This window comes from Elaeis guineensis, chromosome 2, assembly GCF_000442705.2.
Source record: "Elaeis guineensis isolate ETL-2024a chromosome 2, EG11, whole genome shotgun sequence".
In the NCBI taxonomy this organism is placed as follows: Eukaryota; Viridiplantae; Streptophyta; class Magnoliopsida; order Arecales; family Arecaceae; genus Elaeis; species Elaeis guineensis.
The window spans coordinates 123,033,136-123,059,523 of record NC_025994.2 but is presented as its reverse complement, the minus strand read 5'-3'; the positions used below and the strand labels follow the sequence as shown (position 1 = coordinate 123,059,523).

General features: G+C 37.5%; 2 protein-coding genes across 5 annotated transcripts; one reads left to right on the top strand and one right to left on the bottom strand.

Moving 5' to 3' along the window:
* Nucleotides 1–237: 237 nt before the first annotated feature.
* Nucleotides 238–13,541, top strand: LOC105033710 (developmentally-regulated G-protein 2). Of its 4 annotated transcripts, none has more exons than XM_010908646.4 (12): nt 238–358; nt 2,185–2,282; nt 3,530–3,597; nt 4,642–4,718; nt 6,125–6,305; nt 7,307–7,363; nt 8,519–8,593; nt 9,876–9,995; nt 12,033–12,203; nt 12,419–12,532; nt 12,638–12,808; nt 13,055–13,541. In XM_010908646.4, exons 2-12 carry the CDS (start codon nt 2,213–2,215, stop codon nt 13,148–13,150), a joined length of 1,200 nt encoding a protein of 399 aa, XP_010906948.1. In that variant the 5' UTR covers nt 238–358; nt 2,185–2,212; the 3' UTR covers nt 13,151–13,541. The 4 variants fall into 4 exon arrangements, with proteins under 4 accessions (XP_010906948.1, XP_073109238.1, XP_010907020.1 ...); XM_073253137.1 differs by having other exon boundaries at nt 242–385; XM_010908718.4 differs by having other exon boundaries at nt 260–358; nt 2,190–2,282.
* An 8,075-nt stretch (nt 13,542–21,616) lies between these two features.
* On the bottom strand, nt 21,617–24,719 carry LOC105033893 (protein indeterminate-domain 7). The gene is made up of 3 exons (XM_010908902.4): nt 23,807–24,719; nt 23,297–23,693; nt 21,617–22,763 (listed from the first exon to the last, which is right to left on the bottom strand). Exons 1-3 carry the CDS (start codon nt 23,970–23,972, stop codon nt 21,872–21,874), a joined length of 1,455 nt encoding a protein of 484 aa, XP_010907204.1. The 5' UTR covers nt 23,973–24,719; the 3' UTR covers nt 21,617–21,871.
* Between the last annotated feature and the right edge of the window lie 1,669 nt (nt 24,720–26,388).

The window sequence follows — 26,388 nt, the reverse complement described above, 5'->3', positions numbered from 1 at the left end:
AATTAATAAAACAGAATTATTCAAATAAATTTATTTTTTTGGCGCTATTTCCGACCAGTTTTGGGACGTTGGGTTGGGTTGGGTTGGGTAACCCGGGAGAGTCCCCCCAAACTTATCCCCCCTAGCTCAATGACTTGGGTCGGGCCTGACAAAATGGGCCCATTTGATCGGGTTCCCCCGATTACCAAACCCTTCATGCCTCAAGATTCGTGGATGTCCGGATTAGGTTCAGTGCTTTCGTAGCATTAACCATCTCCGTAGAGTTCTCGTGCGGACTTGTCGAGCGGCAGCGTGTCCATTCCTCACTCTCGATCCCTCGCTCCCTCGGACCAGCGATCTCTTCTTTTTCCTCCTCCCGGTAAGCCAAATCCTAGGGTTTATTCGCGTTCGTACCTCTTTCTGCCGCAATCTTTCTCCTTGTAATCAAGAAATCAGTAACGAAACGATCATTTCTTTCTTTAGTTGTTTCTTGAATTCAGATCCTGTTGATATTCGTATACCATAAGTTTCGTGGTTTTCTTGATTTATTTTCTTGAATTCAGATTGTTGACTGTTAAAAACACAAATTTGATGCGATTCGCGTCTTTATTTTTCTCATATCAGTGGTTGCTGGCTTTTAATTATGCAAAAAGAAAAACTCGATGATCTGTAAACAATTGTTCTTTTGCCGCTGATAGTATAATTGGTATCAACATCTATCAAGAACATGGGTACTGTCCATAGAGGGTCTTCATGCCATCTTGCCCTCGGTTGTTGAGCGGGGGAGGGAAGGGAAAGGAACGAACGGAAGGACCGGAAGTGAGTGGGTTTAGAAGGGACCGTTCTTGGGAACTTAAAGAAATTAGGAGCGGTCATGGTTGGAGAGGATGAAACGATGCTGTAACCTAAGAGGTTGGAAAGGCAAGGTGGTATCTTTATGGATTGAAATACCCGAGGCTGGTGAGAAAAGTGCTGAATGAGTTAGATGATTAGGTCCTGTGATACGGTTGGTGGGCAGAGTAGTTGCTGTTAGTATTTGGATCACTAAGCTTTTTTATTTTTTTTATTTTTTAAATTTTTTTAGGAAAAAATGGCATGCAATTGCTACAATATTTTATTTTCTTAGGACTTAGTTGGTATCATTTTTATTTCTTGTTTTCTATTATTAAAAATAAAATGAAACTGAGACATGAATATGTTTGACTATTGTCTTTTTTTTTTAAAAGAATTTTTTAAAGTCACTTTAATTATTTCTAGAAAAAATGAAAGTAAGAAATTCTTCCTTTCAATACTTTCTAAAACATGAAATTCGTGCTTTTACCATCACCATCAACACCGTCTCCACTCCTGTCACTGCCTTTGCAACAATCATTGCCACCACCATTGTTATTGCAGCTGATGCCATCCTTTCCTACCCACTGCTACCACCCTTGTTGTTGCCACTGCTGCCAACCTTGTCATTGCCATTGCTGCCACGCCACCACTACCTTTGCTATATTTCCTGGTACCTCCACTATTATTGTTGCCGCCACTACCATTGCCATCTCTACCATACCACTATTACCTTGTTCATCGCCTCTACCACATCATTGGTGCCCTCACCACCTCCATTATCTTTGCCACTGCCACTACGAATGTCATCACTTTCATGATACCATCATTGCCATAATTGTCACCGTTATTCTATTGCTGCCAGACTTGCCATCAACACCACAGCTGCCTCCAATTGCCTTTGCTGCAACTACTACAGTCTCCACAACCATCACCATGCTGGTTTTTAAAAAAATAATTAACTAACCCAATATGTTTATATTTTAAAAAATAAAAAAATGGAAATAGAATTTCTTTTTTCTATTTTGAAAACAGAAAAAATGAAAGTGATGCCAAATGGCATCTTAGTCCTCTGATTATATTATTTTGATTTATTTTCATATTTAAGTGGCCTGTTGGTAATGAAACAAAACATTGGTACTGAGAGCAGATTGTTTACATTGGTCTTGGGTTTGATTCAATTTACTTGCAAAGTTTTACTGAGCCCTGAGTTTTTTTGTTAGGCTTTTCTAGAATTAGACCATTAGGATCACTTTTGTGGTTTAAGTTATCCTCATAACGTTTTTCCATTCAAAATTGTCATGCTAATGCTATTTTTTTTTTGGTAATTGAGAGGCAAAATTTAGACTTTTTTTAGAAAAAAATAAATTGCAGTGCAGGTGCTAAATTCAGTCAGAAAAAGATGGGTATCATTGAGAAGATTAAGGAGATTGAGGCTGAGATGGCACGGACACAAAAAAATAAAGCTACAGGTTCTTTTTACATCTGTTATGATTTTTAATTCTAAAGCATTCATGTTGCAATTTCATGCTATGAAGAGTATTTATTAAGTTTATGATCAGTTATAGATGCATAGCTAGTACGCCTTTAGGTTTCTGGTAAGTAGCACTGTCCATATTATACAATGATATCTTTCAGTTCTTGCATCACTTATTGTATATGAATAATGCTGTTCATTACTGTATTTAATTTCCCCTTCATTATATATAGTCTTTGGAATGTTGGAATTATCAATTTTGTAGTGAATAAATGCAAATTGTTCTAGGAAAAATGCATATATGTATACAAAAACAAAATTGGAGGATTATTATGACCCTAAGATTTGGCACTGCATAAATACGTATATGATCTTGTGATTAAACATGATGCAAGGACTTGACTGGAAATACTTTGTTTGAAATTCACTTGTTTGTGTGTTCCTATGCCATAAGTAGCTGGAAATGGGATATCTGGTTCAGTATATTCAAAAATCTTTGGTAGTCAACAAATGAAATGTGTTTATAGATCAGCTTGATCATTGTGCATGAGAGTTTGTATTAATGATTGCTTTCTTTTTCTTCTAAAAATTAGTATTCTCTTTCTAGGACTATTAAATAAAAGCTGCAAGATATACCATAAGTAAACAAACCATGTATATCGGTCAAGGATATAGATTTGTGGGCTGGTGGCATGTTGGCCAGGCACTGGGACAGTACAGTTGCATATCTAACCAATGCGTCATTTCAGCCATGGCAAAAATGAGACGTTGATTGAGTTCATTAGATTTTGGTTCCTTGATCAATTTCATAAATAGGGCATGAGTGAAAGTGAGCTTGGCTAACCCTTTGAATTAATGGTTCAACCTGAAAACAGGTCAAACCATCTTTCTTGTTTCCTGTGGGGAAGCATTCATATGCATTCTTTGGATTCAGATACTAATCTGCCCTGACTCAGTAGTTATCTTTCCTTCAACATTAAAAGAATTCTTTGACTCGATTGAGTTTATGCAAATTATCTTACATACCATTCATTCTTCTAGTTACTTAATGTAGGCTTATATAACATTTTTATCTTTCTACTATTGATTTATCTTAAATAAAGTACTATTACAAATACATGTAGAATGTTTGTTATGGTTTAAGATTTTGTTTTTTTCCCTTTTTATACTTTATCTCCTGCAAAAATTTTATGTGGCAACTGATCAACCAACTTTCTTTCTTTTTCTCCCCCTTGTATATAGAGTATCATCTCGGGCAACTGAAGGCAAAGATAGCAAAATTAAGAACACAGTTGTTGGAACCTCCAAAGGTATACGTCTTTCCATTTCCTAGCTAAGGTACATATCCATAAACAAAATGTTTGCTGGTTGTTTCTGTGCAAGAATTGTTGTATGATATGTAATACTCTATTTCATAACTGTAAGCTATTTATGCATGCATTCATTACAATTACCTTTTGCAACTGCTTTTGTGCTTGGCCATCTCTAGTGTTTTTTAAACTATTTGGATTTACAGTCATGAACATTTTGTTTAATTGCTGAACAGTTGTTTTTTGTTTTTATTTGCACTTCTGTATTATCTTGTAAACTGCTATCCTATGTATGGTAACTGATTTTCTGATCTCTTTTTCCTTTTCTCCATAACCCCTATATGCATGAGGGACTAAGACAAAAGATGTGTTTATAGCAGGTAAAAATAAACTATGGGCTCCACTTGTTCTGCAGAACTCTTATAAGAATCTTCTTGGTCTGCGGTAGTGGCTTTTATAGATGAGGCTGTAGGAGTAAGATCTAGTTTTGATAGGGGACAAATGATATCAGTGGGGTAGTTTCAGAGATGGTGCTTGTGGGTGATAGCATGGGGGATGCAATGGTGGGTTCCACAGGATGGTGATGGACCCCTTTATAGTTTTCTGATCCATCACCTCCACCAAGAAGAAGTGCTTCATGGTGGATGCTTGGTTATTATCTGTTTGTTTTCTGATCTGATTTTTCTGTTACCCACTTGGGGCTGCTTAGCTGGATAGATTTGACCTAACTACATTTATGTGCTCTAGTTAACCAAATTGGTAACAAGTAAGTACTTCATGGTGCCTTTTCTTGGGATTTGATGTTTTTCCTAGTAATTTAATTGAGGTTGTTATTTTTTGGCTTTGGTATCATTTAGGGGATTGATGGCTTTTTTTGCCTATGGTTTAGATTTATTTAAGTGTATATTACTTATACTGTTTTGCGTGTATATTACTTACATTTGCAAGCATATTACTCATATTGTTTTACATGTTTCTTTTCCTTTTTATGTTTGTTGAGTTCATATTGGGTATCACCTTAAACGTTAAGTGTATGTAAATCAGGGTTCTAGTGGATCTGGAGAGGGTTTTGAAGTTACAAAGTTTGGCCATGGCCGTGTAGCATTGATTGGATTTCCAAGGTTTGTCAATTCCTGTGTCCATTGGCTTTTATGGGTTTTCTGAGAACTATTAAAAGTAAGATTCACTACTCAATCAATTGGGAAATCTGGCACTTTTGAAATGCTCATGGTCTTTCTTCTTTATTATTTTGACATTGTGTCTTGAATTCCTCCTATGCACTTGATTAAGAAGGCACAAGATTTCATGTCAGAAACACTGCATACTGAGTTTAAACTGAGACTTTTGGTGCTGTTAGAGCATTTAACAAGTAGGTGGATGATTGATGAGGTAATGGTGTTTGTAATATAAGCTGCACATATCTCTAGCAATAAATACAACATGCACTGAAATACAACTCATCATGTATATGCATGAATACATGGTCTGTAGAAACTCTATTTCTACCCTTGCTCTCCGGGACCCATGAAATCATAAATAAAATTTGTGCTTTCACCATTGATGGGCAAAATGCTTGTGACTTAAATAACTAATGGTCCAGTCGGAAAGGAGATTTATTTGTTATTAGATATTCATATTAGATTGGCCAAATTGTTTTAATTAAATGTAAATTCATCATTTCAATATTGTTAAGTTGACATACAATGTGCTTATAGACATAGTTGATATGTCGTTATGGTAGGACATGTGCGAGATGTGCAAGTGTTTTAGATATAGTTGTACCCATGACTCCAAATGCAACCACTTAATAATTGGCAGTATTTGATTTTGGTTTCTGTCCAGTGAGGAACAAAATAAAATGGCTGAAACATTTGTCTCCTATAGACGGATTCGAACATCCTCTGAAAGTGATTTAAATTTTTGAGACAAATCAGCACTCTCAAAAAAGCGCTTTTCTTTGTATGCAAGAGTCCAGCTAGAGGAGGGGAATATTTAAGCAAATCTGCTTAGAAGTTGTAAGAACAGTTGTAGAAACTTTTTGTTGATAGTTGATCTAGTCCATGATAGGAACAAATATGAAATGTTTGTTGTGTCAAAGTGCCATCAGATAGTTGAGTAAGTCTTGTTGGTTATGACCATGAGTATATGGTTCCAATTGCATTGCCTTAAAGTTATGTGCTGCTGCCAATCTTTCCTTTGTCCCCTTGAAAACAAGTAGAGACTGTACAAGCATCACCAACACATTTCTGATGAGGATATCAGTGACTAACTATCAAAATAATCCACCCTAAAGATAGTGACATTGAAATAATTTAATTATATTTTCTTGCATTTCGTCTTTACTTGATTATGCACTTCTTTCTCTTGGCTTGTCATCCATTTCTGTATAAAAAGTTGGATATTCCATTTTTTTCATGTAAAAAACCTTAGATGCCAATATATATATATATATATATATATATATATATTTAATGTATTATGACTTCTAACTGTAAACTATTCACTTATATGTCTTTCTTGTTGGCAGTGTGGGCAAGTCAACACTCTTAACTCTACTGACAGGAACACACTCTGAAGCCGCATCGTATGAGTTCACGACACTTACTTGCATTCCTGGGATCATTCACTACAATGATGCCAAAATTCAGCTTCTTGACCTTCCTGGAATCATTGAAGGGGCTTCAGAAGGCAAGGGTCGTGGTAGGCAGGTATTGCTGCTCATGTATATTGCCTAAGTTGCTTTATTTCATTTGCCATGGCCTACCAATACAGGCTGTTTTTGCATTCATATATTTTTCATCTTCCGTGACTTAAATTGGAGGAAGCATTAGCTGTCCTTAACAGTCTGCGAAGAAAACTAGGGGTTTGATGGAGTACAATGCTTGTAATTTTTTTATATCTGCAACTTACCATACGATCCCAACTATACTAAAATTGTTAAAAGACCTTTTTACCTTTTTTCACTTTTGTATCATATTACTCCTAATTACATCATACCTGTTCTTCATTCTTTCTTTGGGTCCAGAACCTATTTGCCAATGTGACTATGAAAAAGATCATCTGACCCTTATTAGTGGCTCATAGAAGTTAATTTTGTAGTACACATTAATGAACAACCTGATCATTGTGTTTATTGTCCCTCCAAGATTTTCGTCTACCAAAGAAAAATACTAATGTGTCAAAGTATATCCTAAGAACTTTTCTGCAAAACTTAGATGACAACATTAACAATTGCTGCAAGTGGATAAGGTAAAAAGTCTACTGTTCATCTACTCCACTTATGCAAGACATGGTTGTATACTGCACTTGAATCATACTTAAATTTGTGAAACAGTAATAAACTGAATGTTCAGCCTTTGAATTTACCATTGATACCACAAAAATTCCTTGCACCTATTTCTTTGTATGAGTTCTCTGTGTGCTTTTTCAGTATGTCTTTTTCCTTTGAATTTTATTAACAATTCTAAACTCAACTTATAGAGTGCATGTCAAGAAAGCCATGCTGCTGACAACTCGATCATCTTTTGGATCAATGAAGTAAACAACCATCAATCGTTTGAAAAGGAGTAAATGAGTGATAATTGGCAAATTCCATTTGGACCATTAACCACTTGAGTTTTTTTTTTCCCTAATTAAGTAAGATGCTATTTTTCTGTTGATCTTTCTAAGCTCAGGGAACTGGCATGTACTTAGTAATTTTCCTTTTCAGGTTATTGCAGTTGCAAAGTCATCGGACATTGTGTTGATGGTTCTTGATGCCTCAAAAGTAAGTCATTTTTAAGTTAATATTTGTGACAGGGTTCTTTCCGTCATCCATACTATTCTCTTTTGTTATGTAGACCAAGGCAATTCATTCTATGTAATTTTCCTTAGTCTTATTTGTGAATGCTTTCAAAGCTCTTCATGTTCTTTCCCCCCTAAATGAGGAATAAAGCCTATGCAGTGAGTGTGAATTAAAGGATATTCATGTTATTTCTTTTCCTCAATTTGTCTAGAGTAGCACTTAATTGGTTTAAGTCAGCCATCACTATTAGTGACTAAAGGCTGGACTCAACATGCCAAACTTACCATCAAAGTTGGCCGAACCGTGGTCACTGTTGAGTTGGTATTATACCATACTGTACCATATCAGCACATGGTGTTCATCCTAGTGCCTGGTATCAGGTTCACTTAATCTAGGGTTTCATAGTGAAACCCTAAATCTAGAACGAGGGGTAGGGGATGGAGGGAAGGAGCACAAGAGTCCAAGTCCTACTGGTGGCTGTTGTCATAAATGGTGGTGGTGGATGTGGTACAGGGGCTCGTGGTTGCACAGTTGCATGACAGTGGATTTGAGCTGTTGAATGGTGTTGAGGGCCTTGAGGTAGTGGAGGTGGTGGAGATAGTCTCAGAGGTGGAGCTCATGAGGTCGTTCAGCATGGCCATTGCAGAGAGAAAGAGAGAGAGAGGGGGGGGGGTGTCAAGATTGGGAACCATGGTGGAGGGGGAGTTTTATGGGCGAGGTTAGTACGGCGTAGGCAAACTGTGTTAATATCATCCAAAATCGGGCGGTTCTACTTGGTTCCAATTCATTTTGACTGGTTGTACTTCTATCTTAAACTGTGTCTAAGAACTATCCTGGTAATGGATTGTTCTTGCTCGATATGCCTCGAACTGGATGACTCAAGACAGTTCGGTGAACTTTGTTTACCATTATGCTGGATTTCCTCCACCCACATCATTTCTTGCTTAAATGCTGGTTGGATGTAATGTTAGCATCCAATCACAGGTGTTGTCAATATGGACTAGATAAGAGAAAGAAAGGAAATAGAAAACCTTGTGATCTAAGCTTTAGTTACATCTGACATGCTTCTCTGTGTTTGTCATCATCCCCATCTTGACTTATGGTATAAAATTGTGCATCATCCTATTATTTTTTCAGAGTGAGGGACATCGCCAAATATTAACAAGAGAACTGGAAGCTGTTGGATTGCGTCTGAACAAGAAGCCTCCGCAAGTACGCTCTATCTGCTTAGTGTATTCCAAGATCCCTTTAAAAATTCAGTGTTCTTAATTTCATTTTTATGTGCTGTTTAATGAACATATGCATTGTGCAGTGACTGACATTTGGTTGAGTAATTACATATAAGATCATTTTTCTACCTGTTGGAACAAGGAACTTCCTGCTTTATAATTGTGAAGAACTATGTTACTTTAATGCTTAAAAGTTCTGCTGTTCTAGTCTACTTCCCATTTGATGATTGAAATTGATGCTAATTCCTTGTTGTAGTTGCACTACTGTAGGTAAATGTATGTTAAGAATGTTTACACTGCCACTTTGTTACAAAGATTTTTTTTTAATAAATCCAACTTCTCTTCTATGCTATATATTGTTTTTTCTCTGCTATGGCATGATGATTTATAGCACCTACAGTTAGCATGTATCTGTTATAGATATAGCATGGTCAATTGCATATAACTTGAACACTTCGTATCCTTTGTAATTTGTGGATCTTAACTTGGCAATGCATTATATCTATGGTGTATATGTGATGGGTGTTATCAGATCAGATCTAAAACACTATATAGATTGTTTTATGGTCCCCATGATTTGTTTGGATCACACGTTATATAATAGAGGAACTGAGGAAGAGTGCCTGCCATAATTGGAGGAACTTGAGTTCAGTGACTCTTATCTCACCTCTTCTAAATTATACTCCCAAGATGGTCTTCCTTACTGGCAATTTTCTCGCTTCGACTATCCAGCTATTCTCATGAGTATAAACAACTAGCTATTGGGAACCTACTTGCCACCTGGCCTTTATTAGTTTAATGGTGGGCCTCTCTCTTACCATTAATAATATTGTTATACTTTGATGAATCATACTTCGATGATTCAATCATTTGGCCACCCATTTGATGGAAGAAGGCCTGTTGGTCGAGGTATGATTAATTCCCCTAATCCGAGAGGACTATCTCCACTGGTTGCTTTATTGAGATGACCCTTTTTTTTAAGTTTGTTTAGGCATATAAGAACTTATTTTTCATTTTAAAGTTGCAGTGCTGTATTCCTAGCAATACTAGCATAGGTAGAAAGATATGGGGAAACTAAAAAATATCGATCTGGCCCTAAATAGGAATACTTTGTGAGTAAGTCCATAAAGCTGACTCCAACTAGTTGGGAAAAGGCTTGATGATCATGATTATGATTGTGACTTGCATAGCTAGAAAGACCTAGAAATTTGTACTTGCATCATAAACCCTCTGCTAATTATGAAGACCTGTTTGCTCATTTTCAGATATATTTCAAAAGGAAAAAGACTGGAGGCATTTCCTTCAACAGCACTGTTCCTTTGACACATGTAGATGAGAAGCTTTGCTATCAGATTTTACATGAATACAAAATACACAACGCAGAGGTACCTTTGTTTTTGATTGATATTCTTTTGTGCATGTAATATACAGCTAAACATATTCTTAACTAGTCCATAGAATCCTTGCGGGAAGCATGTTTATCTGTTTCTAATGTGCATCAGGTGCTGCATAATATACTATATGTTTATCCTTTTAGAAATAGGAAACTAGAAATACATTTCCTCGTTTGTTTCTGTCCATGATTTGGCATCACGCTTTACGTATTTTCTTTATAACTTTTCTTGAAATGCTTCATAATTTCTAAAACTCTTGATGCATAAGATTAAGCATATATTTTTCTTCTTTATTAATTGGCATGAATAAAACACTGTATATGCATTCCTTCACTATGCAGGTATCCTGGTTCATTCAGCAATGTTTGAAGAATTGGATGTAGGCAATAATATAAATGAAATGCTTGGTTATGATATTGCAAATGCATCATTTGAGGTGTTGTAAATTGCATAATTACAGTTGGATGCTTACCCTGAGGAGATAATGTGTGATTAGGCTTTGAAAGCTTGTGATTCTAAGCAACACAATCAAGTACATGCCAGACCATTTTGGCCTATGCATTCATTCTCTTTTAACCAAACAGTAGTGCCAGCCATGTCTCCAGTGGAATTATACACTTCCCTAATATTTTCTTAGTATTTTTAGAAGTTTTATTATTATTATTTTTATAAATAACGACGGATAATTTGAAGTAGAATTTACCAACTGACTCACCTTAATGTCCTTTTGCTGCCTTTGCCATTGTTAACTTATTCTAGAACAAGTCCATCAGAAACCTGAATGAATGGTTCACTTACCATTCATCTCTGCCTGAGAAAATTTGCAACCATTTCTCATCATAAAATGTAGAAATGTCCCCCTTTACCCTCTTCATTCTAGGAGAAAAATTGTGTTCTTTATTTATGTCCTTTGTACACACTAAACTATTAGGGATTCACTGAATTCTGCTGCTATTGTGGCCTGGAATGGTTCATGGAAAATATGACCTGTCGTGTACCAAAGCCACCATTGGTGTGCAAGCACCATGATGAGCCCAAATGGATAGAGACGATGATGCCTACAGCATACATTTTAATGGTACTGTTCTTTTTGGAAACTAATCTGGTGAGATGTCATAAAGCACCAAGAGGGAATGCATCTCTCCCTGTGCATGATCCATTTTTTATCTTCACCATAGCAGTAATTATTTATTGCACATAGGTCTTAAATAAACAGAATTTTAGCCTTGTCAAGTCGACTCACTGTTGGCAAGCCAATCACCTGCGGCTCACTCTCCATTAAAGAGTAGCCTTCTAATTTGCAGCTACTTGGATAATGCTCTTTCTAAGGTCATCGATGTGAAGTTCTCATGGAGACTAATAAACTCAAATGATCTAAACGATCATTTAGTTCCGGAAAGAGGAATTTCTGTTTAGAAGCTAGCAGCAATGGCCATTCTCTTCTTTCAGATGCATAATTCAATGAGGTGAAACATTTGCCATTGCAGACCTACAGAAGAAACACTTCTGTGGAATGGTCTCTCAAAATTCTTCTGCTACTGTCCAAGCTTCTGATACCTTGTGATTTCCAAAGTTTAGTTCAATTACTCAGTAGGTCATTTAAAGCACTAGCAAATTCCATATTGGTTAAGCTTGAATCAAGCATCCCACCATTTAGTAATTGTTATACGCAAATAATTAGATGTTATAATATACTATGCTGCGGAAGAATTGACACAATCCCATATATATATATATATATATATATATATATATTTTTTTTTTTTTTTGGGGGGGGGGGGGGGGTTACAGACACAATCCCATCTTTACAATATCGTCAATGCAAAAGAAAAAAAGAAAAAAAAAAAAGAAGAAGAACATTTTATTGAATCACTCTATACACCATTTAAATGCCATTTTCCCCACCTCCATTCATGAAGAATAATTTCTTAATTAGTACTATACTTCTGCTATATGCTTGTAAGAATGTTCTATAGTTTGTTGCTGCTAGATTTCATTGTTATCAGGGATTGATTTCCTTACTTGTAGGTTTTGTTTCGAGAGGATGCTACAGTGGATGATCTCATTGATGTCATTGAAGGGAATCGGAAGTACATGAAGTGTATTTATGTCTATAACAAGATTGATGTTATTGGTATTGATGATGTGGACAAACTAGCCCGTCAGCCAAATTCAATCGTCATTAGCTGCAATTTGAAGGCAAGTTGTATTTTTTTTTTCCTTTTTTGGCCTGTTTCCTTCTGCAGATGATTGCATCTTTAAACTGTCATTAGTACTGACAACACAAACTTCATGCACATTCTTATATTGCTGGCAATACAAGACTACCAACCAACTCTAGTTCATTGGAGACTTTTTTTCCATGCTTTTGTTGGAACACCTCTGTGACTACTTATCTGCATGATATATTACAGCTGAATTTAGACAGATTACTGGCAAAAATGTGGGAGGATATGGGGCTTGTGAGAGTTTATTCAAAGCCACAGGGCCAACAACCTGATTTTACAGATCCTTTTGTCCTTTCCAAGGTAAGTGTGTTTTCTTGCACAATGTGTATGCCTTGGAATCTGAAACAGTGCGCCTGTTATCGAAGTACCACTAGTTCATGATCTACTTTTGCGACATTCAATCAGGATAGAGCTGGCTGCACGGTAGAAGACTTCTGCCATCATATACACAAGACTTTAGTCAATCAGGTGAAATATGCACTTGTTTGGGGAACTAGCGCAAGGCATTATCCACAGCACTGTGGGCTTTCGCATGTTCTTCATGATGAAGACGTTGTCCAGATTGTAAAGAAGAAGGTTTTTTCCTGCTTTACTTGCTACTCTTTATAGTTCAAACAGTTATAATTCTTTGAATGATCTGTCTTTTACATGTTAACAAGGTTTCGTAACCTACTCCCCATTTTAGCTACTTGAAACCATTTGCCGTATCACAATGAAAATCCTACATGGCATTGGAACCTACTTGCAGGATCGCTGCTTGTTCTTCGCTGTCTCCATCCATACCTCACAATGAAACTTACTGTGCTTTTAATTTACTTTCAGGATAGGGAAGAAGGGGCTAGAGGCCGGTTCAAGTCACATTCCACAGCCCCTGCTCGTATATCTGATCGGGAGAAGAAGGCTCCTTTGAAAACATGATTTTTTAGGTGTTCATACACGTGCGTGATTGCATGTCCAGATCTGGGACATCATCTCTGGCCGTCCGACTTGTCCACATTCAAGAGTCAAAGCATCCATATCTGCCTGAAGAGAATGGCATATGCACCGTGTGGAAAAATCATCCTAGGGAAGCTGCAGTCAGATAAATTATTATAACTATCTTAAGCAATATTTTTTGAGAGACAAAGTCTGCATATTAGCTCAAACCTCCTCGTGTTGCGGAGATGTATTTTTGATAGTGGCCTTATTATAAGATCATGGTGCTGACATTTGATACTGCCGGATTGTGCCATGGACTGGAAATTTGCAATTGGATATATGTATACTGCCGTGCTTGAACTTATGAGTTATCTGAAGGACTGTTATTATAGATGTTTGTGCTGTAATATTTGGTTCCTCCAGGCGAGTTCTCATCTCAGAGGAGACGCAGTTTGTATTTCCAGGTGGGGGTTCTGTCTCCTGCCTAATTGTCCAAAATAATTTTGGGTTTTCGGCTGTTTATATGACCTGAAAAGTTTGGAATTATCGGGTTGCTGTATAATTAAAATCTCCCAACCGTCTAATATGGTGTGGCATGCATAGCATGGACTTTCCACCTAAGCCAGTGTTATCGCTATCAGAATTATTCGTGTTATAATATTATAACATTCGAATCTGCCAATCTCACCGTGGCGTAGAAAAACAATCTACGCTCAGTTGTTACAAAATGTCATCTCTGCTGACATGTCAGTCAATTCCTAGGCCTCACGCAGCCCCTTGTATGGAAACCATTACAACATATGCCCTCCAAAGTCCAAACCCTTGTGGGAACACCATTACAATATTTTACCATCCCAAACCCTTGTACGAAGCATGCTGCCAACGTAAAAGTAAACCATGGGACCCACCTTCAAAAATGTATTAGCTGTCGTATGAACTCCCACCTATGATCGATTGATCGGGAATTAGCGGAAGAATGAGATGAAATGTGAAAATTAGGAGGAAAGCTCCAACATTCTCCTGTTTCACCCAACGTTATAAGGCTCTGTTATGAGCGAATTTTTTGAAATTCTTCAGTAAGTTTATGATTTAACTCAGACGCGGGTAAGTGGAGTCTTTTTTTTTTTTTTTTTTTTTTTTTCTGGTAAATAAAGTGGAGTCTATTCAGGTGCCCATGGGGAACAGAGGGACTCCATTTCACCCACGTTACCCCATCAACCTGAAAAAGAGAGGCAAGTTAAATTGACTGTTCAAGGCTAACTCACTATAGGATGGGCAATCCCAATGCTTAAGCCTTCATATCCCAAAAGAAGAAATGCAAGTATTTGGCAAAAAGAGAAGGAGCTCTTGTCTATATTGAAGTAGAAGCATCAGTGTAAGCAGAAGTTCGACTAGAAAAGAGATTAGATCCTAAGCCTTGCTGAGCCCTACTCTAGTTTCGGTGCAGCTAACTAAGGAATTTATTTGGTGACTTGATGAAAAGGAAGCCGAGTCTCTTTTGGTCTTAAAGAGTCAGACCAATCCAACTACTTGCTCCTTTCTAACTCAGTCTCAGTGGTACTATAATGCGCATGGACTCAGTACTTCTCTTACTCCAAGATCAAGTCCTGCAGCCCTCACGTCAAATAGACGACAGAATTACAGAATAACACCTTAACCTATCAGAGGTAAACACCAAACAGAGGCAGACCTATCCTTCCCTTGTCGAGTGCTTGCTACTTTAAGGTCTTAGCACCGACAACTGAGTTAGAAAGGAGTGATGGAAATCAACCAATGAAACAATGATTGAGTCGAGCATTAATTTATGTTCACCGTATTACAAGTCCCAAAAGAAAAAGAAGAGAAAGAGGGCCGGAGCTAGGCTTCGGGATCATCCCACTACCACACGTGAAGAGCACAAATGATGCGTTGGGGCCAGGTTTTTACTGCCTTCCATGTTCCAACGGCTTGCAGGACGAGATCAGGTAGCAAGAGACAAAGGTGGGGCCTCAAGCCAGAGAGCATCCTAGGCTCATGTCACCTCTTTTCAAGAGACTGATGCTGCAGGGAAATAAAAATTCGGTCCCAATGCTTTCAAATTAATAATTCCGTCCTTAACAATACGAGACCGTAATATAGAAGGGCAACTTTAAGATGAGAGAATAAAAATTAGTAGTTGGTAAACCTAACAGTGGTGTAATATATTCAGAATGTTTGCTTGTCTATGTGTGGGCACCTTTAAAACAGGTGGTCTGGTCTCAGGGCACTCGTGTCCCACCTGTGAGCAATCCTCCAAAGGCCCAGACCTGAATGCAGTTGGCGCCTTGAGGCCACGAAAGGTGGGAAACAGGCGGTGCATGCTTTAGAATTTAGTAGGAGGTAATGCTACGGCTTAGACTTTTGATATGAACACATGTATGCATGTGGGCTGGCCATGCAGACACACAAAGATTGCTGCAAATTAGACCGAAAGCACTCCATCAATGCTGCATCTCATAGCTTAGAGGAGGGAAAAACTGAAAAAACAAAGAAGAATGGATTGGGATGAAAGCAAGAGACAGGCAAGTCCAATTCAGTCCGAGAATATCTGTTCAGCTGTTGAAAGTCCAACATCAAACCATGGTGCATGGGATTAGCTCAGTCTGTCAATTGGAAGCCGCTCTTGATTAAAGTTTGGACAAAAATGGCCCCAGTAGTTTTCACAAGTAGTAATCAAAGTGCAGGCAGTACGCACGAGAAAACAACATAATAACAATCTTTTAGAACTTTTAGAACTAAAAACTATGCTTCCTCTCTACTCTGGTCTCAATTGTACATATCTTGCCAACTTTGAGAATGCTTCACTTTCAAACAAATTAAATATTAATGTATCTAAGTAATAGCAATTTATGCAACCCGTTTACATCATGACTCTTCATTCTAGAAGTAAGAACAATCTCAAAAATGGAAAAAAAAAGCAGTATGACAGCAAAAAACTGCCGATTTTGGAGTTTGTTTGACCATGTCTCACCACATGAGGTAAATGCTTTTAAAGAAAGTTTTTGTTGATCTAGATATTCAAAATAAAACCAATAAATGTTCGATCTCACCACAATATATCATTGTCACTGTTAACACAACTGCTGTGCTGATTTATTTATAAGTAGGTTAATTAGATAAATAAAATAAAAGATCAGGCAGTCTGAGTGCTGATTGATAATTGCATAATTTATATTTAAGTATGTAGCTTTCAAGGACAAAAGCTTTTTGCCTCCAAAAAAGTGTTTTAGGTGGTCGAATGGTCAAAGGTCTTCGATTAATTAGTATGATCTCTTTAGGCGGCCAAATGGTGACATTAGACCTAACTTACACAACAAAAGTCTTTGCGTTTGATAAGAATACTCCTTGCTTGATAGATGTGGCACTCTTGTTTCACTTTAGAGAGCTAACAGTTTATGGTTGTTGGGTGCTTTGGATATACGTTGCTAGGAACGAGCTACGTCGGAGTTAAGCTTGGAATCTCTAAGAATAAAGTTTACTTACTGCTTATTTTCTTTTTTTCTATCTTGACAAGCTATCTGAGTGCATTCCACCAAACCTCAACTGGTTCGGTTGCTTCGGTTCAGACTGTTACAAGTCCTACGTCTTGGTTGAAAGGACTGTCACAGGTCCTATTTGTCTTGGTGATAGTTCTTTCAAAGCATACTGTACCAAACATAGTTCTTTCAAAGCATGTAATGCGAGCAAATATTCATGAGACACTTGGACTGGTGAAGTGTTATTTAGTCAAGAGATGCATCATAGTTGATGGCTTGTTTTCATAAATACAGTCCTTGAGGTCAAACAAGAAGGCCAAGGTTCCAGGTCCGGCAGCCAAGATTGGACGTAAGTGGTAGGACCGCGGTTATCGTTTCAAGGGCCCTGTGAAGGAATTTGCCTGCCTTGCCACTTGGTTTTGAGCTGATGCACAAGATTATAACTGATAGACAATAAAATACCAATAATGCCTTGTTAAGTCGAGCTATATACCTTTCCTTTCCCTTTTTTCTTTTTTTTTTTTTTTTGAGGAAGGGCTATATACTTTCAAAACTTATATCTTGACATTTTAGGAGCTCACTTTATGAAGTTAGGCATGAGTTATGTCATGCTAGGCATATATGAGAAAATTAAAAAATTTATGTTGGCTCCATTAGCCAGCAAAATTAGACCTTTTTATTAGCCAACGAAGATGTATAATTGATCTTCGGATGAATGCTTAGCAGCCTTGAGATGTATGCTGATTTTTGTGTACAATCAGAGGATATCTTGTGGTACCTTGGCATGCATCTTGAGATGGATTGAAGCAGGTTGAGGGGGCCTAGCACGAGTTTTAAAATTATCTAGTGGAAGACTAAACAATTATATGTAATTAAAATATAATTTAAGCCTAGAATTTTGAAAGCAATTATTGAATTTTAAACCTGAAAACAAAGGATAAAGATGCTAAAAAAGAAACTAGAAGAGGGATAACTAGTATTTTCTTGCCCGTTGCCAAGCGGACCTCGCTGTCACTAAGAACTTCACAATTAATGATACCTTAGAGATGATATGCCCTATGATTAAGAATTCCTAAAATCCAAAAGGGTCTCACATAATCGACCATGTAGAAAGAGAAAACCAGAGTGTGCCCAATAAAAAAAAAAAGCTCTATTAGCTTTTTTTTTTTTTGTGTGTGGGTGGTGATACAATTTTCTAAAAAGAGATAATAATAAAAAAAATATTTTTTGTAGATTCAGATTTATAAACTAAGTAACAAGTGTTTCTAGAAGAGAAGAACAAGAAAAGTTGACTAAAAATCTAGAAAAATCATCCTTAACTTGACAGGAGCATGAAATGGCGTTTTTGTAATTAAGTCGAACGCCATCAGTAATGTGCTAGTATGATAGGTTTCGATAAAATAATCATAACTTCCTAATCCGATCTCTAATTTTAATGATTCAAGATGCATTAGAAAGCTACCTTTGATGCTGGACATCTTAGAAGCAGTTTGATCTTGAAATTCAACCTATACTAGCTATGATGATGCTATCTTTGGGATTAAATATATGTACGCTAGACAGCAACTTGATGTAATATTTATTTGTTTACAAATCTAAAGCTTATTGGACACTTCTGAGTCAAGTGTCACCTTGCGTCTTCCTTCATGAAGTCTTCAAAGTGGTCTAGAACCACCTAAGAGACTTACGGAATTGTGAAAGGTACAGGCTTCATCCTTGAGCTTGTTCTAGTACAATGACCTCTCTCTCTTCAATTTTGATGATGTTTGGCCATATTAACCCATCCTTTGAGGCTTTTGGTCATGGAGTCGATTGTTTCTCATACTTATCATATTGGATTTGTTTTTTTTTTTTTTGATTGAATACTTATCATGGATTTAATTAACAGCATATGTTGCTCACAGAAAGTCATGATTCTAGTGGCTTTGAAGCCGATTAAGACCACTCAACTTGTATTTTTTCAACAGACATAGGTGTGGGAGCAATGGATCCACTGCAATCCAATAGTTAGGAATTTCCCATAATTCTGTTACATGATTATGATGAGTGTTCCTTCTATCACTGTCCATGATGAGAATGTAAGTTTTAAAAATTTGATGTGGAATTTTATGCATAAGATTTCTTCTTCTTCTTCTTCTTTTTTTGGTGAAAATGCACAAGATTTCTTGGTTGCTTCTAAACTCCTGAATTAAGCTTTGAGTGAGTATAAACTGGTTCTTCTATAATGATACTTGGACTTGGATACTAATAAAATGGGTTAAGAGTCTCACTAGCAAAACTTTAAATCTATTTGCTTGATAAATTATCCCAAGAAATAAAAAATTAATGCTTGGAAAGAATTACTGCGAGAATTTTTTTCATTTTCTTTTGGTAGAGAGTAGGATACCTGTTATTCCTAGCTCGATGATGTAGGGCCAAAATTCCACAATACCATGAAGTATTTAGATTTGAGCACTGGTGGGACCTTAGAGCACGACCTTGATAACATCATCTTTGAAAATTGAAGGAAGATAAAGGACTGCCCTAATTTCACCTAAACGTTGGTCTCCTAAAAACTATATATGCTTGTACCAAGGAACAGAAGGCCAAAATTCTGGAGGAGATTGACCGATTAAATAAGAAAGAAGATAGACTAGATCTTTCTTCACCGCTCTTTATCAGGTTGGCCAGTGAACTCAGGTTGTTCTCTTTGTCATTCGTCTGATGAAACAGCCAATTATTATTATTATTTTGATGACAGCCAATTATTTGTCTATGCATTGGTCTTTCTCTAAGAGCATTTGGTTTGCACTGTGTACTTATTTAAATATTGAAGGATGTCCCCAACTTTATCAGGGTTATGGACTGTTTGGAGAAGGAAACGAATCAACTCAATTCAATTATAAATGAGATCAACTAGTACTTTTAATCTACCGAATGCCAGAATATTTCCTAAGAAGAAATCTTCGATAACTGCTGTGCTTTAAAAAATAGTTAATGGCTTCTGCTGTTTTCCACTAGAAAATTATGGAGCCATAACCAAGTACGTACTGAGCCATCTGCAATCTCTTATATAACACGGCATAATGCTTTTTTTATAAAAAAATTAGGCGACAAGCCAAAGTTAGAAAGTACAAGGGCTCGTAAAACACGGAGAGAAGGCATCCTGAACCATGGCTAATTATTGACAACTATATACATGGAGAGGGGGAGAAAAAGAAAGAAAAGGTACTCAACCACTTCCTTCTGTTTTCCATTTAAATTTGAATATTTAAATGCCCTCGTTCAAATTAATTACATATAATTTGAAGCATTTTCTTTCCTATTTTTAGAGACTTTTTGTGCCCCTTTTTAATGCATCATAAGCCCCTCAATGTAGCATCTCTTTGGCTAGACCTCCTATCATCATCAATTTGTGCAGCAAATATCTCTGCCATTTTAGGGTTTTGTGCTGGGACCGGCAATGGTGCATCATTCGGACACGCAACCGGTGATGGGAACCCAACATTCTTTGCTGGTCAGAAGAGGCCAACGTCTTTCCTGCCCTCATATTCTCCATTTTAAATTTAAGCCAAACACCATTGAAATCAGCGGGCAAAGTTGGTATCAACATTCATGCATGTTGATTCTTTCTTGTCTTATTGCCGATGTCATCATCTGCTACACCGGCCAATAGTTCAGCGTCTATCATTATTATTGACGTCCACTGTTATCTTCTCTCGGATAAGCTCCATGCATAGTTTTAACAAGTACAAACCCTAATTACACCGAATACTTGGAAAGTTTTTATGGTTCGGACGGCCATACCATGCATCTAATCATTCATTTCAAGCACTTCGATTGTTAAGTAGTAGCTGAGGGAAATTTTGGTGTTGATTATCTCCTTACTTTTATATGAAAACATAATTGTATCCTTATGCGCGCTAACATTCCATACTAACAAGCTAATTCAGCACCTAACATGAACTCCATTAATTTTTTTCAGCCTTACAGTAATTTCCTTGCTTCTTCATCCTCCCTAGCTACTAAAATCAACTACTTTCATGTCTTAAAAATGTTCCATCATATCTCAGTACCATGTGTGGACTGAATCCTTCTCTACGATAATTACATGGTTTTTATCCATCAAAAAAAAAAAAAAAGAAAATTACATGGTTTTGTTGCACGAAAGATAGATGAAGATGGAGGGCTTTAACGCAAAAGGCCATTTTTACTAGTATTTTCTCGTTGATTGAAGATTAGAAGAACTGGGAAAAATGGCCTTAAAAAATAAAGTAGAAAAATATATATAATCGTAATTCCAAATTAGAAGTTTAATTTCTACAATGCCGTGCAGTTTTTTGTTTTTATTTTTTTAAATGTTATGTTTAGCACAAGGCAAGCGATGCTTATCATAAACATGTTGATATAATTTAAGAGAGTTTAATATCTCCATACAACAACATTAGGAAAATGTGCAGTTTATAACCAATATGGAAGTGGGATGTTTTCTAGGGTGATACATAATATTATGCTTCCATAAAGATATTTAAAGAAAGTTGAAGCATGTTTACACATTGACCACGAAAAAGCTTTATTATTCTCGAGCTTGATGGATAAATATTCAACATCTATTTCTATTGGCTACATCGCCTACTGTTAATAGGTATTTTTCATTAAATTATTTTCTTAGTTCAAGTTTCGATTTTCAACAATTTTTCCTTTTAAAAAAAAGAAAAATCTGGACATGAGAAACTTAAGCTACTTGGGTAATCTATCATGGCTCTTTGCAATAGAAAAGAACAAGAAAGAACTTATTATTAGTATCGCATACCATTCCAATTCTCCCCATAGCCATCCACCACTGTAAACCCCACAAAATAAGATCAACAAGGAAAACGGTCTAAGGCAAATAGAATAATGCTAAATTTCCCCAAAAATAATAATTACACCAGCATTAAACCTGCATGGCATATTAAGGATTCACCTTCAATGTAGAAGCACAGTAGGAAGATTACTAGGAACGTACGTTTTTGAAACAACAAGAATGCAGTGCTGTGGTATGTACAACTTATTATGACTAATCCTACTACTAAAAATAAAGATGTGGAAACCAAGATTCCTCCCTTTGGGAGGACGAAGAGAGAGAGAGAGAGAGAGAGAGAGAGAGAGAGAGGTAGCGAAAGGATATTAACCCACTGTTTTTTCCTATGAAAAGTTTAGATCGAACGAAAGAAAAAGCCGTTTATACCAGTTTCCGTTGGAGTAACTACCCATGCCATGGTGCCTTGTTCTTCTGGGGCTGCTCAAATGAAGAGGAGGCCATGCAGGGGTCGAGCCCAGCAATGCTGAGAATCTCCCTATGGGAGAATGCCCTGAGACCCAGGAAGTCTCTTGTCGTTCCATCATTTCCACCACCACCGCCACCTACCCCTCCTTCAATCCTTCCATGGCTTCTTATCAGGCCCTCAACACCATTCCCCTCTCTCTTCGATCCCAGCATTCCACCCAAGGCTCCTTCAAAAGGCCCTCCACCAAGACCAGGAGCTGATGACATGGAAGCCATCACCATATCTTCGAGCACAAGACCATCATCTCCACCCCCACCCATCTCCTGGTGTGATGGCAAGCCAAGGCCAAAACGAGTAGCACTGATCTGACCAGTGTGAGGGTTTCTACTCATGGTTGCACCCATCTGAGCTGCCTTCTGAAGCAGTGCAGTGGCTGACAGGTGAGGGGTGGCTGCCGAGGTTTGGTACAGCGGAGGGTGAGGGGTTTGGTTCTCATTTCGTAACTCAGGTCCCAACATTGTTGAGTAAATGAAGGGAGGGAGGTCTAGTGGTGGGCCAGGGCCTTGACAGGCTACCCACGGTGGGATTTCTGGCCTGATGCTGAAGTCTTGATTCTGGTGCTCTCCTTTTAGTGAGAGATCTTGGAGACCCTGACTGCTTGCAGTGCTGGTGCCGGCCTCTGTGGTTCTCAACAGGTGAGGGAACTGGGCTTGTTGTATGCTAGTATTTGGAGCAGAGAGTTCATGCGATGCTGTGGGCTGAGAGCACAGCAGGTGATGGTGATCAACCATAGGGTTCGCTGTGATGGCTCTTGCACTTTCTTCAGCCAATGCATCACAAAAAGCTCTGTGGGTGATAAAGCTGTCCCTTCTGCGACCGCCAGCAGTATAATAAGCAACAAAAGCAAAAAAAAAAAAAAAAAAAAAAAAGCAAAATAGATAGAACAAAACATCACAAAGATGGAGATACAATTCTAAAAAGTCTACAAAACTCCAAAAAGAAGCAAAGGAGAAAGGGGCCAGAAATGAAAATAGGCTTCATTCTCATGGTTTCTTTCTATGCCTATAGGTATATTTTAGCTGTTCTCCATGATTCCTTTCTATGTTCATAGGTATATTTTAGCTGTTCTCCAACTTTGTTCCCTTCCCACCCTTGTTCCATGTTCCTTTTTGTTGTACCTCCATGATTATTACTCAATAGGTAGAGAAAGTATTCCCCTCCCAGCTCGCTCAAAAAAAAAAGAAAAAAAAAGGAAGATTCGGATCCTCTAGGTGGTGGCATAAATTTAATGCTTAATGGTCTTGAGGCACTGCTAATAAAGAAATTAAACTGAACTACTTGTAACCTTATTTGATAGCTTTTAGCTTCTTATTTTAATTAGGCATTAGGGTTGGTGGTGTTACCTTGAGAAGAGGGTTCCACAGTTACATCTATATTCCCTTGTGCCACAGATCTTGGTGTGGGCTTTCCAATCAGATTGAACGGCATATTTCTTGGAGCACTTGTCACATTTCCACCTCTTCTCCCCATGCTTCCTGCAGAAGTGCTTCTTGATCCCAGTGAGGTCCCCAAGAGCCCTGGAAGGATCATGGTGCACACATGTGACCTCTGGGCAGATGTACACCTTCTTCCTCACCTCCTTGTTGGTTCTCTGCTTCAGCTTCCATGGAAGGTTATGACCCCTTCTGTGGAGCTGGAGGTTCTGGTCCCTCTGGAAACCTTTGTTGCAGATCTCACACACAAACCTATTTGTTGCCATCAATGTCTTCGGGGACAGTGCTATCACTTCAGCAGCCGGGTCTAAACACCAAAACCCAATAATAATTTGAAAGCATAATACCAAGGAATAATTCAGAGAAAAAACATAAAAGAGAAATAAATCTCATTCAGTTCATTTGGCCGAATTATGAGACCTGGGTTTCCTGGAAGGCTCCTCTTTTTCTTGACTGGATTTGGGTTTATAGAGGCAAAAGAAGACTGCTGATGTGGAGAGACACTGGCTTCACCAGAGGCAGAAGTGAGGTTGGACATATTCTCCTCCACCACTTGTTGCTGCTGAATTCCCAACCCTTTCATCATCAAATTGCTTTAATTTCAGAAGGAGATGGGGAAAAACAATGGATGGGAAAAGGAGAGAGAGAGAGCTCAACCAATCGAAGGAGATCTATGTTTTACTTTCAACTAGTAGAAGGGAATCATGTACAATCAAGAGCGAATAATTGGAGCATAACCAATCAAAAGACTAACATGCATCTAGGATTGACATACCACAATTCTATATAAAATACGTACAAAAAAGATGAAGAAATGCATGCGGTAGGATAATAGTATCTCCACTAGACTTTCCAAGAGATCTCAACTCGATCTCAACAGGCAAGAGAAAAGGAAACGTTCAAGTTAAGATTCCAATATATTTTTTTTCCAGAAAAAAGATGAAGAAAAGGAGAAACAAGAAAAGGCCTTCGTGGCACAGCTAAATGGAACTGCACCAAACCCTTTTTAAGAGAGAAAAGAGGAAGAATCTCCTATGCTTCAACAGCTGCATATGCTTTGATACCTCATAGAAGAAACCTTAAGCAGGCTATACCAAGGTGTAAAACAACTGAAAACAAGGAAAACCACAGACACTCAATAACCCAAGGAGTCGATATTTTCAGCAAATTAAGGCTAGAAATCTCGATAATTTAGATAGCAAGTTCTTGCGGAAAGCCTAAGGAATTTAGGGGAAAAAGCAAAGGGGAGGAAAGGAAGGGAAGGGAAAGAGATGGAGGAGCAAAGTAGAGAGAGAGAGAGAGAGAGGTGTAAGCCTGTGGATGAGGGAAGAAATTACCAAGTGCGCAATTGTCCAGCCATTCGATACCCACACCCTACAACCATGCTTTGACGTTGCCCCTTCTGTCTTTTCCTTTGTCCCCATCACATATCTAGAAAGAATTTCTTCTCCCCCCGCCCTTTCCCTTATCAGTGTTTGTTTTGGTTTCTTATTTTTAACAGCATTTACTCCTGCTGTAGTTAGTGTAAATATATATGGACTGGTTCATTAGTCTGTGGAAATTAAGAACAATGCGTCGCTTACATAGATGAGATTTTGTACGATATTTCTGCACTCGGTTCAGTGCATCACAAATAGCTAGGAGCTACCCCCACAAGCTAATGCAGGCTTTTTCATCTCTGGTTGGAGTGAAGTGGTACATCATGCAAAGGTGGCCACCATTTCGAGGGGTAACTCTTTGTTGTTTGAACTTTAAAGTTGGGAAGTTGGGCATCATATAAAAATGAACTTAACTTCTAATTTTAGCTTTTATATTAGGGTAAACTAATGAGAAATAGTAAAAGAAGGTCTGATCTTGTGGAGAATGATGGGCTTCTGTTTATTTTACATTGGGGGGAGTCATGGGGTTAATAGTAAAAGAAAGCAACACTGCCAATGCTTTTCACATCTACACTATCATGATTGGTTCATTGATTGAACTTAATGCTGTCATATTTTTTTAATATAAAAAAGAAAAAGACATCCACTTCTCTTATTCCATTTAATAACATTTTTTTGATAACATTCCATTTAATAACATTGATAAGCTCAAACTATTCATAATTTTCTTACCCCTCCTTCTCGCCTGTTCTTTAATGCCCCGTACATCTAAGCTAGCTTCATTTGATGACCTACCGCCTCTTCTATGTGCTAGTATATGCAATCTAGATTATCATAAAGTTCTCAATAACAAATAGTATTAGTATTGTTTAAACAAAGATGCTTTTTAAAAAAATTATAGAGATATCCTTTCAATATTTGGATCATTTACAAGTAGATTCCACAAATTTAAAAAATATCAATAAATCATCGAAACTTTAAATTTGTTGCAGTATGATCCTGTCATCTATTTGGATCCTAACATAATTGGAGTAAAGAAAAGATAAAAAATATCTTTGACTTAGAGAAGTCCTTTTTCATTCATTTACTTGCATAGATCTCAAAATACTACATCCTCTATAATCTATTCTTAAAGTGCTCTATTTCCTATTATCCATCTAGCTACCTACATAGCTCTCAAAGCATCCTATTCTTTATCATTCATCCATCTGCATAAATCTTAAAGTGCTCCATCCTTTATCATTTATTTGCTAGCATAGATCTTAAAATGCTTTGACGTCAGTCATCTATCTGCATGCATGGATTTTAAAGAGCTCCATTCTTATCATCTATTCACATGCACAAATCTCAAAGCACTCAATTTATGATCCATTTATATGCATAGATCTCAAAGCCCTTCGTCCATGATTCATTCATTTGCATAGATGACAAAGTACTTAAGTCTCTATCAGCCATTCGCCCACATATATCTCAAAGTGCTCTATACTCTATGATCCATCGCTTGCAAAGATTTTAAAGCTCTCAATCCTTTATCATTATTCATGACTTGCACAAAAATCTCAACTCACTCCTTTTATCATCCATCTGTCTGTACAGATCTCAAAGCACTTCACCTATGACATT